Source organism: Abramis brama (assembly GCF_963993115.1).
Source record: "Abramis brama genome assembly, chromosome: 4".
Classification (NCBI taxonomy): domain Eukaryota; kingdom Metazoa; phylum Chordata; class Actinopteri; order Cypriniformes; family Leuciscidae; genus Abramis; species Abramis brama.
Window position 1 is genome coordinate 37,155,047 of NC_139966.1, and position 19,300 is coordinate 37,174,346.

Sequence of the window (19,300 nt, forward strand, 5' to 3'; positions counted from 1 at the left end):
TGACAATTAATAGGTAATTTTCATTGCCATGTAAGTGAAATTATTGAACTTAAATATACGAGCTTGATAAAAATGATCATTTTAGAAGAAAATTTCAGATGGCACTTAGAGGCTTTTGCATCTGAACTCTTCATATATATATATATATATTTTTTTTTTTATTTTTTTTTTTTTTTTTTACATTTTTCAGAAAAAAAAAGTGAAACATTTGTGCCTCTATTGCTTTAGAAAAAGTCTTCAAGAGTACTGTATTCGTGGAAAGTGGAAACACTCCTAAGTCAGTTTATGAACATAGACGCTCTCTGTTAGTGGAGTGCGAGAGAGGAAGCTATGGCAACACGCTAGGTAAACAGTCACACCCTGGGATTCATTTACTCGCGTTTTCTGTTTTCATTATTCAAACCTTTCCTCTAACACAACCTGCGGCTCTGCCTTTTAACTTTTTAGCCCTTATTACATTCACTTTTGAAGGGGTTGTAGCATGTAAAAACAGATTTTTCTTGCTTTTTTCAAAATTCCGAGGTCCCTGGACAAGGGTGTGGGGGTAGGTGTGTAACGGATCCGGCAAGTTAGTGGGGTTTTGCAAAAACCGTACCCACGGATTTCCAATCCATGCAGAGATTTGTAAACCATACCTTCAGTTTTTCAATCCGTACCCAATCCGTACCCCCAGTTTTGCAAACCGTACTCATGGATTTGTGGCCTGTCCCTCATTTTGAAAATCTGTGCCGACTGATTCAACTATGGCTCACCTATCAGTACTACTGAATTATTATTTCATATTTTTTAATGGATAAAAATAGATTGTTGCATATTCACTGCAAAAAAAATGCTTTTCTTACTTAGTATTTTTGTCCTGTTTCCAGTCCAATTATCTAAAAATAGTAGTAAAACGCCATAAGATATTGTCTTGTTTTCTGAAGAAAAAAATCTAAAATTAAGTGAGTTTTTGCTTAAAACAAGAAAAATCTTGTGAAAATGGAGTAAGAAAAATAATCCTGTTTCTGTTTGAATTTTTATTTTTATTTTTGCTTAACCGATTGGCAGATAATTTATCTTTTTTAAGCAACAACTTAATTTTGATTTATTTCTCCAGAAAACAAGACATGATATCTTATGGGATTTTATTCATCTAGTAAATCCATCTTAATTTAAGGTTTTTTGTAGATATTTGGACTGGAAACAAGACAAAAATACTAAGTAAGAAAAGCATTTTTTGCAGTGTTTTCATTCAGTGGATGAGTGTCTGAGTGAAGCGTTACTCTCCAGTAAAGCTGAGAGCTCTTTAGTGCTGTGATTTACATTGTTCTGTTCAGTGGCTCATTGTTCAGGCTTTGAAAGCCTGTTAATCCAACCCTAGAGATTCTTTGGCCCGGTTTACTCCTGGTATACAAGTAGACGAGGGAGACAGATACCCGTTTACACCTAGCGTTTTAATCTCTAGTGGTCACTTTTGTCCACTTTCAACAACTTCTGTCCAAAATTCTTCGAGGGGAGAGTCTATGTAAATGTATGGCTTTTTTCAGATATTTCGATCTAAAGGACGAAGTAAGCTCACGCAATTTACATATAAACGTGACATATTTTGTGGCTGTTCGAACGCTTTCGACCACATGAGCGTTTACACTACGAAAGCAATCCGGTCGAATGCGTTTTCGACTACCTCTGGAAGTAGTTGAAAGTGGACAAGCTCATAACGTTTTAGACTCCATTTACACCTGTATTTAGCGTCGTCCACTTGTGATCCGATCGACCAAATCTTAATACCAGGTGTAAACAGGGTCTTTATGTAAAGTTGCAAACCCTAATACATCACACAAATCACACACACAACTTAATCTGAGAAAGTTAACACTGAAATACAGATTTACTTAATTTACATTCATTTCTTACATACATGTCAACTTATTCTACCAAGCCTAAACCTAACTTAACACTCTGCTAATACTCTATGGCCCGGTTTCACAGACAGGGCTTAGACTAAGCCAGGATTAGACCATAGATCAATTAGGACATTTAAGTAATTTTTATAAACATGCTTAGAAAAAAACATTACCGATGTGCATCTTAAAACTAAAAAGGCACTGATATATTTTTAAGATCAGTCAGTGCAAGTTTATTTCAGTGGAAACAGCTCAGACTTACATTTTAGTCTAGGACTAGTCTTAAGCCCTGTCTGTGAAATCAGGGGTAAGAGTTACATGTAGTTGCAAAGTTAGTAGAATGTCTAAAGTGGAAATAAAGTGTAACCGTAATTTGCATAAAACATAACCAAAACAGCTTCTTTCTTTTTTTCACACAACCTTTGCTTTACAACCGTTTGTGCGATTTTTGTGTAAATATGGTTTAATTTGTTCCTACATTTTTTAAATATAAGTTCATGATTTGTTCATGAAACTGTTCATACGCAGATTTCGTGAACAAATTTGAGTCTGTATGGCTACTGAATGACACCCAGTGTCCTAATAATTTGCATAGTGCTGTGCTACTCTGTTCTTAACCAGCTTCACACTCTCTCTCTCTCTCTCTCTCTCTCTCTCGACAGTAATACTAGTCAAACACCCTTGTGTGTGGCCAGTCTTTTCTTGTGACGTCTCAAATGTCTCCAAACTCTCGAATACTGAACACAGACATGTAAGGGTTAACTTTTTCCCTTGGGTTCAGAGCTACTCATGCGTGCCAGTGCATTCTATGCAGCTTAGAGGGGATACATGAACACATAACTCAAAAATAAGCCATATTACAATGACGACCTCTGACCACCGAGGATATATAAAATTGGTCTCGTAAAACCCAAATGCACTCCAAGAACCCCCTAACCACAAATGATGTGAATGTGAGACCATACTACGCCTCTGCGTAATTATACATACTGTAAAAGATATTGTGAGACATTTATGAGAGTGAAATACATTTCCCATTTCAACAGCTTCCACAAAACACTCTAGTGAGTCATCTGACAGATTTGAACACCCAGTGCTTTTTTTGAAACATGCTTGTTTAGTGATTCTATTTGGACTTTAGATGCAACATTTTTACCAGGAATGAGTAACTATTGCTCATACTGTTGCACCGTGCACCTAAAATACACATTAAAATACACAATAAGTTTTGTTGTGTTTTTTTTTTTTTTTTTAATGAACAAATATTAATATCAGTGGCAATAAAATAAATGTACAAATAAATGTTACCACATTTTTGAATCACATCTTTATTTAATATACTATTATTTCAAATTGAATATACTGCATTTAAGACACGCTGTTGGATTAAATTTATGCCACCTTTAAAACGTCTGTGAAAAATCTTTCTTTTTTTGAAAGAATTGTATTACATTTCTGATTTTATTTTATTATATTTATATCATACATTGAATCATGCATTATTGAATCATACATTAAACCAAATAGTTCAAAAACACAAAATCATTAAGAAAGGAATTTGAATTGACTCAAACATTGACTCAAACAAATTGAATCAGTCATTGAATCAGTCACTCAAACAATTTGTTAAAAAACTGATTAATTCACAAAAATGAAACATCGCTCTTTGTTGTTCAGATACACATATAATACTGCAATACTGAGTCTAAAATGTTAATTATTTATTAATCCGCTCTATAAAAGCAATATTACACATGCAGAGCTGTTTCCTTCAATACATACTTATTTATCTATTGACATCTGAAATTATCATTTGGCAAACAAAATTTTCCTCAAAAGCAATTAAAAGAACCATTAATATAATTGAAAAGTACATTTGAGCTTCTGTTTGCCATAATTTATTAGCTCTTATGTGTGTCTAAATTAAATCAGTTCATCATATAAAACAATCACGCCTCTTTAGAAGACTTGATTTAAACCGATAAAAGCTTCATAATAATCATAATAATTAAGCAGTCTGGGTCACACAATGTTCAAAAGGCATAATATAAAGCTCAGCTTCTGACTGAAAGCGTTAACCTCAACCCGCAGGCCTCATTACTGCGATTACAGTGACAAAGAAATCTGCACAGCCCTCTCTTTCCAGAGAAAAGATCAGTAGCTTAACTGGATTGAACCGTGTTCTACAGGTCTAACAGTTATCTAGTCATTACCCTGTAGGATAAAAGGGTCCAGTCTGTCTGCTAGGGATCATTTGAACTCTAAAACTTCTCAGGTGAGCACACAATGACTTCAAACAGTGAACTAAGCACAATGGGCAACAACAACATAGCATGGAAAATATATTACAATACCAATAAAGCAGATGTGGAAAGATGAATAAGTGCTGATGTATCCTGCCCTGGAAAACATGACCCTGTTAGACTTGTGTTATGGGTATATTTTTTTATGTCCTAGTCTCATTAACAGTTGATTCATCGTTCATTTTTGAGATGAGAGCAGACGTTACCATATCTTATATCTCTGTATTACGTCATCATGGTTTGGGTGCCTAAACCTAAAACCAAAATGACAGCAACATTTTTTTACATTGTCTATCAGAAAATCTGATCACCTCTCTTCAACAAAACACAGAATTTGAGGCATAATTTACATCAACAAACTGTGGCCTGAATATATATATAAAAAAACTCAATAGTGATGGGTTTTAAAAGCATAAAATAGTAAAAATGTAAACCATAGTGTCAACACACAACAAGAACAGATGAAACAAGAAAACACACTTTGCATTGATTCTGGATATCTGACTGGTAAACAGACTGATTGGTTTGGATTCCTTTGATAATAATGAGTAATAAAACAAAGATGAAAAACCGCACTCTCTAGTTATATATAACTATAGTATAGATATGCAACTAGAGAGTGCGGTTTTTCATCTTTATTTGATAACTTCTTTATAACTCGCACCCATAAACGGTTTGGGAGTTGAGCGCGCCTGTTCTCAGTACTAAATAATGAGTAATAGATCACAAGTTTGTGACATTGACATCACCCACATTTAAAAAAAACAAAATATATATATATATATAATGGCTTTTCATGACAACTGTCGTTATGATAATTAAGATAATAACTTTCATCTATTCAACCTGTATGGCCTTGAGAAACTTGTCTCAAGCTCAGATGGCACACCCACAAACCCGCCTGACGCATACTACAAAAAAAAAAAATGATAAGAACTGGCTAAAATTGACAGCTACAATCTGATTGGGTGGCTTTACGTAATTTCTAGAAGTCAAGGTACAAAGGTTTTTAATCAGTCTGCCCACAAACACTACAAAGTGTGTCATGTCAAATTGGTGGCTAACTTGTTCGACTTCAATCTTATTCATACGATCTGCTTGCTTATGCCCCAGTTAGGGCTGCCCACTAAAAGTCGACTAGAAGAGGCTTGGTCGACCAAAAAGAAAAAAAAAACGGACAGATTGTTAATGGCATGAAATCCAAACATTCGCCTAATATTGGGATGCATCATGGGAGAAATTAACTAACTAGTCCCAAAACCGTATTCATATTGTCGCACATTTCAATTGAACCACATTGGTTCAACAATACAGAACTGTCGTTAATGACGTCCTCATGCAGATGATAGGGTAATAATAAGTTATTAATATGCTCAAACTACTTCACTATTTTGTTCGGGTCCTTTGTTTTGTTTTTATTTTTAAATGTTTGATTCACAGGTTCCCCGTTAGGTCATATTTCGGGGTTATATATCATATTGATCTCAAGCACACCAGCAAATCTACAACAGAATGGCTGAAAAAGAAAAGAACCAAGGTACTGCAATGGCCCAGTCAAAATCCAGACTTCAACCCAATTGAAATGCTATGGTATTGGACCTTAAGAGAGCTGTGCATAAACAAATGCCCACAAACCTTAATGAACTAAAGCAGCGTTGTAAAGAAGTGCGGACCAAAGTTAATCCACAACGAAGCGAGAGACTGATAATTATACAGAAAACGATTACATCAAGTTATTGCTGCTAAAAGTGGCTCTACAAGCTATTGAATCATGGAGTGTACTTAGTTTTTCACACATGGTTTCTCCATTTTGGCCTTATTTCTGGTAAATAAATAATGACATGGTGTAATACGTCATGTGTTATTGTTCATCTGAGGTTGTATTTATCTAATTTTTAAACCAGCTAACAACCAGATGTCCTGATATGTAAAGTAAAGGTGTAAAGGGTGTACTTGAGGGAGCAGGCTGATGAGATTTCTTGCTCAACATTTAAACAGTCTGGTTCAGTGTTTGCTGTAAGCTAGTCTTGCATCGTGCGATCAGAGTTCCTCTGAACCCCTCCTCCTCCCCCAGCTCCACCTGCCTAGATCTGCTATGGGGTTTGAGTATGTCTATTTATGCAGCAGCATATCTTATCTTACATGCTCACAGCAGTGTATCTGTGTGTATATTAGCAGTAGCAACTTCATACTTGCTCTGCAGCAGCAGCAATAATCAACAGAAGCAGCAGCGTAGCAGATCTAGTCTGCCGAGACCAAATACATCAACATTGCCATATTCATTAACATGCTTAAACTATTTCGAGAGTTGTCACTCCCCAGAATGTTTCAGAATTAAATTTATATTACAAGGAAACGGCATATTGCATTCTCACAATTGCCACAGAGGGCGCTATAGCAGACAAAACTGTGTGTTTATAGCTAACCAACTGAATAATAACACTGGTTTAATGGCATATAGACATTTAAAGTTATCTATTGGGCTTGCAATGCAATGGCCAAGTATTTACATCTGTGTTTGCATATTTGGATAGAGTACATTCTGGCCTAAGCTAAAAAGTGGCCTAGACTTGCCGAGTTAAAATTCTGGCTAAGTAAGACAACACTCTTACCTTTGCATATTGATGTATGTGTGTATGTGTGTGTGTGTGTGTGTGTGTACACGTTCACTCTTCAAACATTACAAAAGTGAAACCCGATCACTAAACCGTACTCGGAACTGCTGTAAAATATGTCCTGTTAGGGAACATCGGCTTATTCAATGAAAGGTTTTCTAAGGTTGTGTAATCTATGCAGGAACAGAATATTCCCGGGTAAATGAGTGGCCATAAATGGGATGTGAGGATTTCCCCATCTGTTGAACAGTCAACAAAACTATCCCATTATCTGTTTGTATTGTCCTGATTAAAACTGTTGGCTTTGCACAGATTAGTTTTGTATTTCAGGGCCTCTACTGTTTTATGGAGGATTTCATTTCTTGCTAAATAATGGAAGAACAGGTACAAACAAACATGTTTTCTTACACATTATGACACAGGTAGCAGACACACTCTGACATCAAATTTCCACATTGTTCTAAGAAGCAAACACTCTGTTTTAACCCTATTTTTCAATAGCTATGTTTCTACGATTCCACAAAAAGGGCACAAATTGGCTCCCTGATTTTTTTTTTTAAAGAATTGGAGGACTAAATATCTTGTATTGTATTTAAATAACTAGATCAACTATTATCTTTGGAAGCTTTTTTCCACCATAGAATAAAACATTTTAAAAGATAATAGCGACTTATCTCACAATACAGAGTTTTCATCTCGCAATTCTGAGAAAAAAGATATAAAGTTGCAATTGTGAGTTATAATGTCAGAATTGAGTGAAATAAAGTCACAATTGCATTTTATAAAGAAAAAATTGCGAGATATAAACACAATTTCAAGAAGTAAAGTCAAAATTCCAAGAAATAAACTTGCAATTTTGACTTTTTTCCTCGCAATTGCGAGTTATAAAGTCCAATTCTGAGGAAAAAAAGGACTGACTTTAAGTCAAAATTGCAAAAACTCGCAATTGTGAGAAAAATTAATCAAATAAAAAGTCGCAATTACCTTTTTTATTTTTTATTCTGTGGCGGAAACAAGCTTCCATAATTATCTTATGTGAAATTAACCTAGCATGAAACATATCTACTTTGAACAATGTCTGTAAAAATCCCACAACTGTCAAAAATTTGCACAAGATATTCAATTTACATAAAACCAATGTATTCAATATATTTACAGTATTTTTTTTATTTTTTTATTACCAACTTTTAAAAATGTTATATTTATGTGTCAGCCCTATACTGAAAAATGTTCCTCATTACAAAAGGAAAAAAATACACATGACAAATGTATCTAAAAACTATTTGCACACTTTCTACAGCATGATGCAATGAATAATATCATTAATATTATAATATTAATATCATTAATTCAATAATGTAATTTCTGCATAAACTGTAGTCAAGCTCCACAATATCCATATATAACTCAGGGTTTAATGTCTAATCCAGACTTCTATAAATGCATTACTGTAAACATGACTTATTCTTGTTTTTACAAATTGAATTTCTTTTGAATTATTGAAATACTTTTCTGTGGTAATCTTCTGTGGTAAATTGTTTCGAACTCAGGCACCTTTTTAACATCCTGTCAGGATGAGCATGTCTCTTGAGTATTTTAAACAAGAAGGAATATGTTTTGCAGCATCAGCTGTGTTCTATCACTCTGGAAAGTGCAAATTAAGTTGGCTTGACACATACAGGAAGTAGACACACTGATCGACTGCCTGCATACAGTTCTCACTGCACACATGTGAGGGTAAGGACATGAAGGTCAGAGGTCACTGTAATGCTGTCCGTCTGTCGCCCCAAGCAGGAGCAAAAGAGATGACAACTGATGAAAACATAGACCCAAAACATCCACCCACATCTGCTCCCATGAGCTCATCGGCACAAAACATCAACAATAATAAATGGAAAGAATCCGTTGCTTTTGGAACAAAAATATTTAAAGGTGCAAAACACAATCCAGGACGTCTCTATGGAGTATAGGGCCTAAATAAAGAGAAATTATATGTGTGAATTAAAGGGACAGAAATAAAGCACAAAATAAGAGGCAGAGTGACATGGGAAAGATATACTGTACATATTTTTGGCTTTTCAGAATAGCTGTGGTGGAAACTGTTGTCTCACTCTTAGCATGCACAGATGCCTCCCATGCTTGAGTAAACAAGCATTTTTCTAAAGCCTTGCACTAATGTCATCGTCGTTGTGTACACAACCACCCAATCCTGTGTGCACGTGAGTCTGCTGAGTCATCAATTCACGTGACAGACGGTTCCTATAGCTCTATTCAACTGGCTCATCAATAAACATGAGCAGACCTAAAAAAAATCCATTTGGGATGCATTAGAAGGTGCGGCTCTGGATCTAGTATGCCCATTTTTTCTAAAAATCTGTAATGCCCAGAATACTCATAAAAATCACTTCACATTTATGAAGCGTGAAATGAAATTGGGTCAATGACAAACTAAAGAGTTGAATGCATGAGCGACATTTTTAGAAAAAACCTTTGGATTCGTGGTGGTTCCATACAGTTTTGAAAAACATTTTATATCAAATTTTCATTGAAAGCTTAAAGGTGCTGTATGTAACTTTTTCACTCTACTAAAGACCATAAACCATAATATGTTTGCAGACATGTTGAGTTCACATACTTGTTTCTCTGAAAAACACTTCTACAGCCAGTTATTTTACTTTGAAATGTGTGTTCCGTGTTGGAATGTCTGTTTTTGTTTTGGTCTGTGATCTCGCCCACTGCCAGTTCACACAATAGTATATAACACCCCGGGATGCCAGTTGGCAGGAAACACAGCGCATTGCAGCCAGCAAACAAACTGGATCAGAGATTGCAGATTCTACCCAACCTAAAAAGCCTCGATATCCATCTAAAAATCTCTATGAACGAGAGCATATTAAAACACAGATGAATCAACTCATCAACTTACAGTGTGTAAGTCTCCTCGGCTTTCATTGTCAATTGCGCTCGTTCCTGTTGCGTGTCGCGACACCCGCATGAGTGCCGAGTCTGAGCAGGACGGGGGCGGGGTAAACAACGATCTCCGATATTTTGAATTTGGACTGCAGTACCTATTTCGACCACTAGCTGACATTCTTATAAACTGCACCTTTAAATTTAGGCTCTAAAAATGTCAGGTGGTGTGACCATAAAGGCCACGAAATACTCATGACAAAATTCTTTTGTGTTCTTCTTTTGGGGGTAAAAAGAAGTTTGAAATACGTGAACAGCGGTATACTATTACCGAACATATACAACAGCAACATCTAAATGATGATGATGATGATTATTAGGCTACTTTAATTATTAAATTAATATTACTATTATTTACCCCGCAATTATATAGCTCATCACTGCATAACTCAAAGCTTGCACATTGCTTGTGTGATATCCACTGGCTTCATGGTTTAAAGGGCACCTATTATGCAAAATTCACTTTTACATGGTGTTTGAACATAAATGTGTGTTGGCAGTGTGTGAGCAAAACCACCATAGAATGATAAAAATCCACCCAGTGTTTTTTTTACAATCTCAATAAATCATAAGCACTCTCTCAGAATGAGCTGTTCTCAGATTCGGTGCAATGTGACGTAGAATTGCACAAGCCCCTCCCACGACTGTTGATTGACACTGCAGTTTGAGCATAGACCCGCCCTGAGTGAGCTGGACACAGAGTCTGCCATTGTTTCGATGCTTGAGCAGCTGTAGACAAGAATGTCTCCTAAGCGATTGAGGTGTGTTGTTGTTGGATGTAAGAATGAACATAGCAGTCTTCATTTACTCCCGTTGTTACTCAAGGATGGATCTGTGCTGTTCGTGATCCAGCTTACAGTCTTCAGAGCGACAGGACTAACATTACTGACCACGGCAGAAATTAAAGTGAGAGCACGCACTTTATGACAGCTCATCGAGTCATTTTACGGATATAAGGTTTACCAGTTTATTTAGCACCCACTGAAAAGGTGTGTATATATTTGTTTAATGTTAGTTCTAACGAGTGTTTGTGTATTTCGCTGTGTATGTTGTTGATAATGAAAGGGAGAGACTGAGAGAGAGAGTTTATGGATAAGACTTTAATGCGCACTTCTTTTACTGTGTTTATTCAGCTCTTACAGTGATTCTCTGGAGTAAAACTAACACTCATCTTTTGTGTGAAGTACAATAAACTTCACTGAACTCGTCAGTATATTTTGGTCATCATTCGGACGGGTTTTGCTACAGCAGGCTTGTATTAGTGGATAAAAGCAGATGACAAATAAGTTATAACCGTAATTAAACTAAACTATACCTGTTCTATCTCCATACAGCATATATTCTCTGCCTCTGTGGGCATTATTGTCCGACTCCGAGTCACACCGCAACTGAGAGTTTCTGTTCTGATAATGTCCTGACTCTGAGCGTGAGCTTTTGAGGCTCCGCCCCCTGGGCCGGCAGCAGCAGTTAATTTGCATTTAAAGTGATACACACTAAAACGGCACGTTTTTCTGAGCCCCAAAAAATGACAATTTAAACATGCTGTAAAAAATGATCTGTTGGGTATTTTGAGCTAAAACTTCACATACATACTCTGGGGACATCAGAGACTTATTTTACATCTTGTGAAAAGAGTCATAATAGGTGCCCTTTAAAACGTGAATATTTCCAATATTACGACTTGACGTTTTTCTTTATCAACAATTGCTTGCATATTTCATTTCTTAAACAACCATGTAGTAAGACACAACATGGCCATATTCGAGGATGACAATGTCAAGATTCATCAGGCTCAAATTGTCAAAGAATGGTTGTAAAAAATGGCATGAAGAATCATTTTCACACATGAAAAGACACCCAGACTGGCAGTCCAGATCTGAAATTCATTGAAAGTCTTTGGGATGTGCTGAAGGAGACTTTACAGAGTGCTGGACTCTTGCATTGTCAATACAAGATCTTGACCAAAAATGTATGCACATAAATGTTGTGATGTTATTTCCATCAATTTAAGGTCTGGACTCAAAGGTGCCAAATCATGTGTGAAAATGGATTCAGCGTACAATAAATAAATCAAGCAGCTTTAACAAAGCAGCTCTCCAGCGAGTTCAGGTTTTTACTCGCAGACGTCTGAAGTCGACGGACTGAACAAAAGAAATGAACCAGAGAAGATTTCTACATCAAAGAAGGTGGAACCTCATCGCAAACCTACCTACTATGTAATAATCGCCACGGACCAAAGGTAGTTCAAAGGTGTTTAACAGCCAGCGCCACAACAGTTTGTTCTTCGATTTCACTTAAAGTATATCGGAGCCTTAAAGGGATATTTCACCGCTGGAAAGGTGAATTTGTATTTAAATTGGGTAATTTATGTAGTAGAAATGTGAAATTATTTTAGAAGTTGGTGCCTTCTAGACTGAGAAAATCCAGAAAATGTATTTTTGGCACATGTGGATGAAAGACAAAAACTCCCAGAACACTTGCTTCGCTGCCCTACGAGGCCACTCCCAAGCCACGCCTACCGGTTACAGAGGGCAGTATCGGAAGAAATGATACAACTAGGCTACTAGTTGACTCAAAACTGAAAAGACGCCGTTTTATCGTGAGATCCCCTATGGGCGGGTTTGAAAACATGCAGAACTAGCTCCTACTACTGGCTGTAGTCTCTCGCCTCTGGACAAAAAAGCCTCCGATGACGCTAAATTACGATTTTTGCGTCATCGGAGGTTTTTTTCCAGACACAAAATACAGAAATAGAGAGGGAAGCACGGTCATTCGAAAATACTACCGGGTTTCTACTGATACAAAGCTTAATGCTAATCGGTGAAGTATCTCTTTAATACTGTTATATACACGTACATAATATTTTAACAAAACTGCTTTACTGCTTATTGACCCACTTATGACCTTGTGCAGCAGTCAGCTAACCAGGCTGTTTTACATATCATAACTATGGTGACATTTTAACCAAAGTAAAGGGTGTACATCTGATATTTTGATTCAGCTTCTCAATAAGAGATCTTTGCCACACTACCTTTCATAGACTGGTAAGTCTAATAAGTGATATATATGCCATAACCAAACAGTGATACATTAATCTGCAACATAAACCTCAGACCAATGCGACAGACTCAGAGAGTAATTTGATAAAGCATGCTATTGTTAAGACCGGCGGCTTCAAATATTAATGCTGTGACCGGTGGTATTGAATATATGGTGGATTCTTGCAGGCTATAAGAGAACTGCTCAGAAACTACACATGTAAAGTCATTAGAAACATGCTGTCAAATGCTTTCACTCTGTGAGCTGTACGACAACGTTTTAGTGCTATGTTAAAGAATGAAGTCATAACATCACAAGAATAAAGTTGTAAAGGTTTTTGAGCATGATGTCATTGTAGGACTCAGATCCAATCCTATTCCTATAGTGTAAATCATCATGCAAATTTTCTCATAATATTAGGATTCTTTTTAAGTACTTTATTAACACTATAAAAAGTCTTTAATCTCCTAATTTTCTGGCTTCATTCTTGTAATAATACAACTTTGAATGTCGTAATGTTATAACTTTATTCTTAGTTTTTAGGCTTTCTGAACGTGCTTCCTGTTCCACACATGTCATTCGCAAAACTCTGAAAAAGACTGATGTGCCATTTAGTAAGTAAATGGAAAGTGCAGTGACCTGACAAGCACACACAAAGCTAACTGAGTTTTTCCAATGGCCATGCTTGGGCCATTAGGTTTTAGTTTGAACTGCCTCAACTCAAAATTCAACATACGCCAACTGTGTCTGATTAAAGATGTTCCCAAAGAGCAGCATCCGAGCATCGCAAATCTATTTAAAGTCAAATTAGGAGAACAACAGATGAATGAATCCAAGAGTCTTTGAACACAAGATGAATGAAGTGCTTTAGAAGGCAACAGTGTAACAGGTAGAGACTGGTACTGTACCAACAACTAACCGCAGGCTGGATAAACTAAAAAATACAGAAATGTTACTGAATCTCGTCTCTTTCAAGCCAGTAAAAACACGCATTTGGGCCTCATCAGACGTGGTTTTACAAACAACAGATACTGTCAGCGACTTAATGCTATTAATACAGTTGCCATGACTTTAGCCTCACAAACAAAGAAGAATGATGGATTGTCCTTCATTAATGTTGCAGATTGAAGGTCTAAATCTCAGAGCCTTGACTGTTACTTCATTTTAAAAGGACATAAAGACTGCTACTGTCTTTATGATGCTGAGCCAGGCACCAAAACACTTATGTCATTCCCTGTGGAGAAAAAATCTACTGATACACAGTCTAAAGTCATTCCACAAAGCGATTCTGAGGTATAGCACAAGCGTGAACAAACATTGTGATATCTTCGAACTGAACCTTTGGGCTTTTGCATTGAGTTTTTATGTCAACACAAGCAACTTCTTAAGACCTGAAACATACTCAAATGAACGCTTCTAAATGTTTCCACACACTGCGATTTAAAATGTGCCAGGTAATTTATAACACAGCGTGTATGTGTTGCATTCTTAGCATTACCACAAGGGGTGCTAATTAGCTAATCTATAGAGTTAGTTATACTTCTACTAAATTAGCTAAATGACACGACTAAACTACTGCACAATAAACTATAACATTAAATAACGGTTTCTACTAAATTTGCTAAATTATCTTAACTAGCCTACTAATCATCATTAGCTAAACCGTTTCAAATACATACTAAACATGAGCTAAACTATTGCATTAACAAAACTGCTCCTAGATTAGCTAAATTAGTTAAAACACTAAACATTATCTGAACTACAACATTTGTTAAACCTATACTAATTTAGCTTAATGAGCTAAGCTATAACATTAGCAACACATCTATTAAATTAGCTAAGTTAGCTAAAAGAGTAAACGTTAGCTAAACTATAGACCTTTGCCTTGTCCAAAATACCCACACTTGCAAGTGTGTGTAGAACTTTTGGACACACGTAAAGTCTTGCAAAAAAATGCAAATGTGGATTCGTTTTTAAAACAATATTGCAGAACAAGTTACCAAGTTAGCTAAATGTTAACATGTTTATCTCTGATATCTGAACGAAACTGAAGGAAAGCCGTTGTGACAAAACAAAAATACAAGACGACATGCTTGCGATACATCAGCCAAGGTACATGACCATGGTACATGTCCAAAAAACATGTCTTCATGTGACCTGCTTGCTTAAACTAAATCTGACAGATTAACATACCCATGTGAACTGGATTGGATCGCTCAAATGCCTACCAAGCAATAGTACATGTACATTTCTTGTAACTATATGCACATTTTCTTCATTTTTCATCAATTCTCAGATTATCCAAGTGTTAAATAAACCCATTTCCATGTGGTCACAATGCATCCAGCACCTATTTTAGCACATTTGACTTTCTCAATCTGACAGGCTTTCATAGGCAAAACGATGTCTTCATAGAAATGTGACAGAGGAATAAAAAATGGTCAATGACATTAGGCCTAAGTCCAAATGTTGAGCAAACTGAGCTGCAGGTCAAAGTCTGTCAGCTCCAGTAACCAGAGCTCCTGAGGCATGTACAATGTAACCTGAGTCTATAGACGGCCTTTGTTTTTCAACAGAGCCTTTTCCAAACACAAAAAGAAGTATTCTGTGTGTCCTTTCAATTTGGTCACAAAAGGATGTGTTTAGTGAAGATTATATCATTTCCAAGATATTATCACACATAGACTTTAACTGCTTAACTTAGACTACTTAAAGGGATAGTTCACCCAGTCTGTCATCATTTATGTTGTTCACACTGTCAGCCCAAAACCGATTATTTGTGTATCCGACTGGAATCTGATCTAAATTATTGACTGTCTACACTGTGTAGCACAACTGTTCAGATCTGATTTGTGTGTCCCATGCCACTCTTTAGTTTTCCAGAAAGAAGACTTTCTTTCTTTTGTAGAAAGTGTTGTTACTGTTAACATATATATATATATATATATATATATTTAAAATATTTTCGTTAACTGACATAAAGTTGAAATAAAATTAAATTTCAATATTAGGCTAGATGAGAAACTTAAAACGAAATTAGGAATGTTAATTTGGTAACTAAATGAAGTACTAAAATTAGTCAAACTGAAATTGATTCTAAAAGAAATATTAAAAAAAAATATATTAAAAAAATATATATTAAAAAAATATATATTAAAAAAAAATGGGAAAAGCACAACTATTAAAACTTAAACTAAGAATTGAGAACTGAAAATATAAAAAATAAATTCAAAATATGATTACATGTTATAATAGTAAATCAATAATACTGTCTAACACTGTCCAACACACACAAAAAAACTGTTTTTGTCAATTTACAATGAAAGTCAATGGGGTCCAAAACCACATTATACTTTCACTGTACGGTCAAAAACATTATTTAAAAATTGATTTTGTGTTTTCACAGAGAAAAATAAAAAGTGTACAAGTTTGATATAATGATGATAGAATTTTCATTTTTTGGCTGAACTATTCCTTTTAAATCGACATGAAACAGATGTTGTGATAGTCTTTTCTTCCCTAATTTGTGATGTACAGTATATCTGAGTGAAACTGCTTCTCGAACAAGAAGAGATGTAGGGCGGGACAATTGATTGGATCATTGGATTGTTGTCATTTGCAATTGCTGTGATCTCATATGAGTGACAGGTTGCCGGATAAATAATTTAGAATACTGTAATATAAACAAACATAAATATCGTGACTTTAAAACACAATCAAATTTCAAATACATTCAGTGACTGCCAAAAGAAATAAGAAGTTTGAATGGCTTTAAAAAAGTAAAATGCAACCCGACTATATGTTATCCTGTCATCTAGTAGAACCACTTCAACTCAACAGACCTCAGTAGAATAATGTATGTAGATAAAATATTAGATTTGCATATCTATAGAACATTAAAAGTTCAATAACCACAATAAGGCCTTACAACTTTACTGTAACATAAGATACAGTAATCCGGACCCACTTTTGTGGCTTTCGTCAATAGAAACTTAGAAATGAACACACAGAAAAACAAAAAGTTACAGAAGATAAGCCTGCATATTATGTTAAATGTACATATCTAAAAGATTAGGAGTCCATGTAAACACAATAAGACCACAACTACACCATAAAAATAAAAGTAAAATAATATAAATTTAAATAAAATGTATGCATGCATGTCATCTTACACAACATGTTCAAATGGTGCACAAGAAACAAATCAATATTGGATAACAATAAAGCATTTGAGCGTCTGTGTGTATATTTAAAATACAATCTAAAACCTAGAATAAATTATGTCTATAATGATCTGATCCTGTTCAATAACAATCAGTAGAGTCTGAAAATGCCATATATACAGTACACTGTGTATATACTGTACTTAACACAATGAGGCCTTACAGCCACACTGTAACATAACATACAGTAGTAGTTTTCAGCCACTTCACGGTAAAAGAAAAGAAAATCTATATCTAAAAATGTTAATGTAATCATATAATCTTATATTACTGTAAAACAGTAGCATTACCTTGATTAACACTTTCTATTCTACATCAAGGATCCATGTTTAGCAACACAATAAGGCCAGAGTCTGACCTCAGAATTAAGAAAACAGGGCAAAAAAAATAAAATAAAATTGTCTAATGCAAGCATATAATCGTATGTTTATTAAACATTAGGCGTTTACGTAAACACAATGAGCTCGTGCCGAACATAAAGCCCTGATGATGGTGTGACATTGTAGCAGGTACATAAGAGGCGGGCCCATATGGAGCATCAGTGAGACTTTGTAGGCTCTTCTGAAGACTATAATATAATATGAATATAAGAATGTATAGAATTGTACCTGACAGCCACGCGCACTGAGCTCTCATCCTGTCCCGAAGACATGTTCCCGGTCAGGACACAGAGGATAAATATAGCTGATTTTCCTTTTCTTTATCGGCTTATGCAGCAGACACACACACACAGAGCGTCCCTCCCGGCGTCTATTCTGCCATTATGAAGCTGAAATGATCCAAACGGGCGCTCTTTTGACGGGGAAATAATGCAAATATGAAGTAAAACATCTCGTGTTCGGCGCAGCACGTTACATGTTTAATGAGCTGAACGGTGAGTGAGCGACTGCGCGCACACGCACAATCATCTGTCCTGAAGAGCGACTCTCTCCTGGAGAATGACATCACCAGGCCACGCCTTCATCGAGCACGTCAGACCACGCCCTCCTCTCTACACCAAAATGACAGGTTACGTGGGACATGGAAAATATCCACTAAAATTTGCAATATATATGCAAGATTTCCAGTAGTTAAAATATCTAGTCTAATATACACGTTTTGCTCCATTTATAGTCTTTTTTTTTATTAAATTATTTATTCATTTACTTTTGATTGAATTAATTTAAGGATCAAAACAAAAGGCTCTCGAATTCTTTGTAAATGGTGGTTGGCTACAAAGACAGAACGGATAAATCTTACAGCGCCTCCTTTTGGACACATGCAATATTGCACTTAGCAATGAGAGATTTCCATTACCCAGATGCGAGACGTACTGTTTGCTTGCCAGTCATTTATACTATTCATTGGTTAAAATAAAGTAACCAAAATATTTAAGAATAAAATTGGCAAAAAAATAAATAAATAAATAAATAAATAAATACAAAAAGCAAAACAAAACAAACAAAAACACCTAAGAAAAGTTAAAACAACAGCAACAACAAAAGAAAACAAAACAATAAAACAAAAAACACTACAAAAAGCAAAGCAAAAAACAAAACAAAAAAGTGAAACAAAAAACAAACAAACAAACAAACAAAGCAACAACAAAAGTGAACATCAAAACAAAAAAGTAAAACAAAACAACACTAAATACAGTTTTTCTCAGTCGCTTTGGTGCATTTCTCAGATCAGAAATGAAATTCTCAAAACGACTTGTTCAACCTCCACATCATCAGTCACTTGTGCACATCATAAAAGCAGTTTCTCATTCTTTTGAACAAGTTGCGATTGCTTTGGTACATTCATGCAATTGATTATGTACAATTGTCTGCGGTTTCCTACATTATCAGTTGCTAATGCCACGTTGCTCAAAATGTATTAAATAGTTCTCTGTGCAATAGTCTTACCCCTCAAAACATCTATAGTTCATCATATAAGTCATTAAATGCAAAATGGTTGATCTATAAACTGTCAAGCATATTTTCTACACATTTCTATTAGACTTTTTGTAAATGTGCCATGAATTGATGAATTGTGCAGGTGAATCTTGACTTTCACTAATGAAGAGAATGTAGATCAACCAATGAGAAACCAGTTCTCTGAAATAGCCCAAAGTTGCATCTCTTCAATTGGCAAGCATATATACAGTGCTGTATGCAAAGTTCTGCCTAAGGGGTCTTTCCTGTGTTTGCCTTTCGAATGTTGTATTTTCGCCTTTGTGCCCCTATTTCTTTTTCTTTTCTATCACACTAATATTGTAATGTTTTTTTGTTGTTGTTGTTTTTTGT

The 19,300-nt window shown here is 35.5% G+C and overlaps 1 protein-coding gene across 4 annotated transcripts in view; it reads right to left on the reverse strand.

The window, feature by feature from the left end:
* The window catches only part of LOC311080597 (kinesin-like protein KIF21A), a 57,269-nt gene extending 39,274 nt beyond the window's left edge, over positions 1-17,995 (reverse strand). For 2 of the 4 annotated variants that reach the window (XM_084110630.1, XM_084110629.1), the window contains exon 1: positions 17,642-17,995. In XM_084110630.1, the coding sequence (XP_083966756.1) occupies positions 17,642-17,685 (44 nt within the window). In that variant the 5' untranslated portion in view covers positions 17,686-17,995. The remainder of the gene's footprint in view (positions 1-17,641) is intronic. The other 2 variants (XM_084110632.1, XM_084110631.1) reach the window with 1 other exon arrangement.
* Between the last annotated feature and the right edge of the window lie 1,305 nt (positions 17,996-19,300).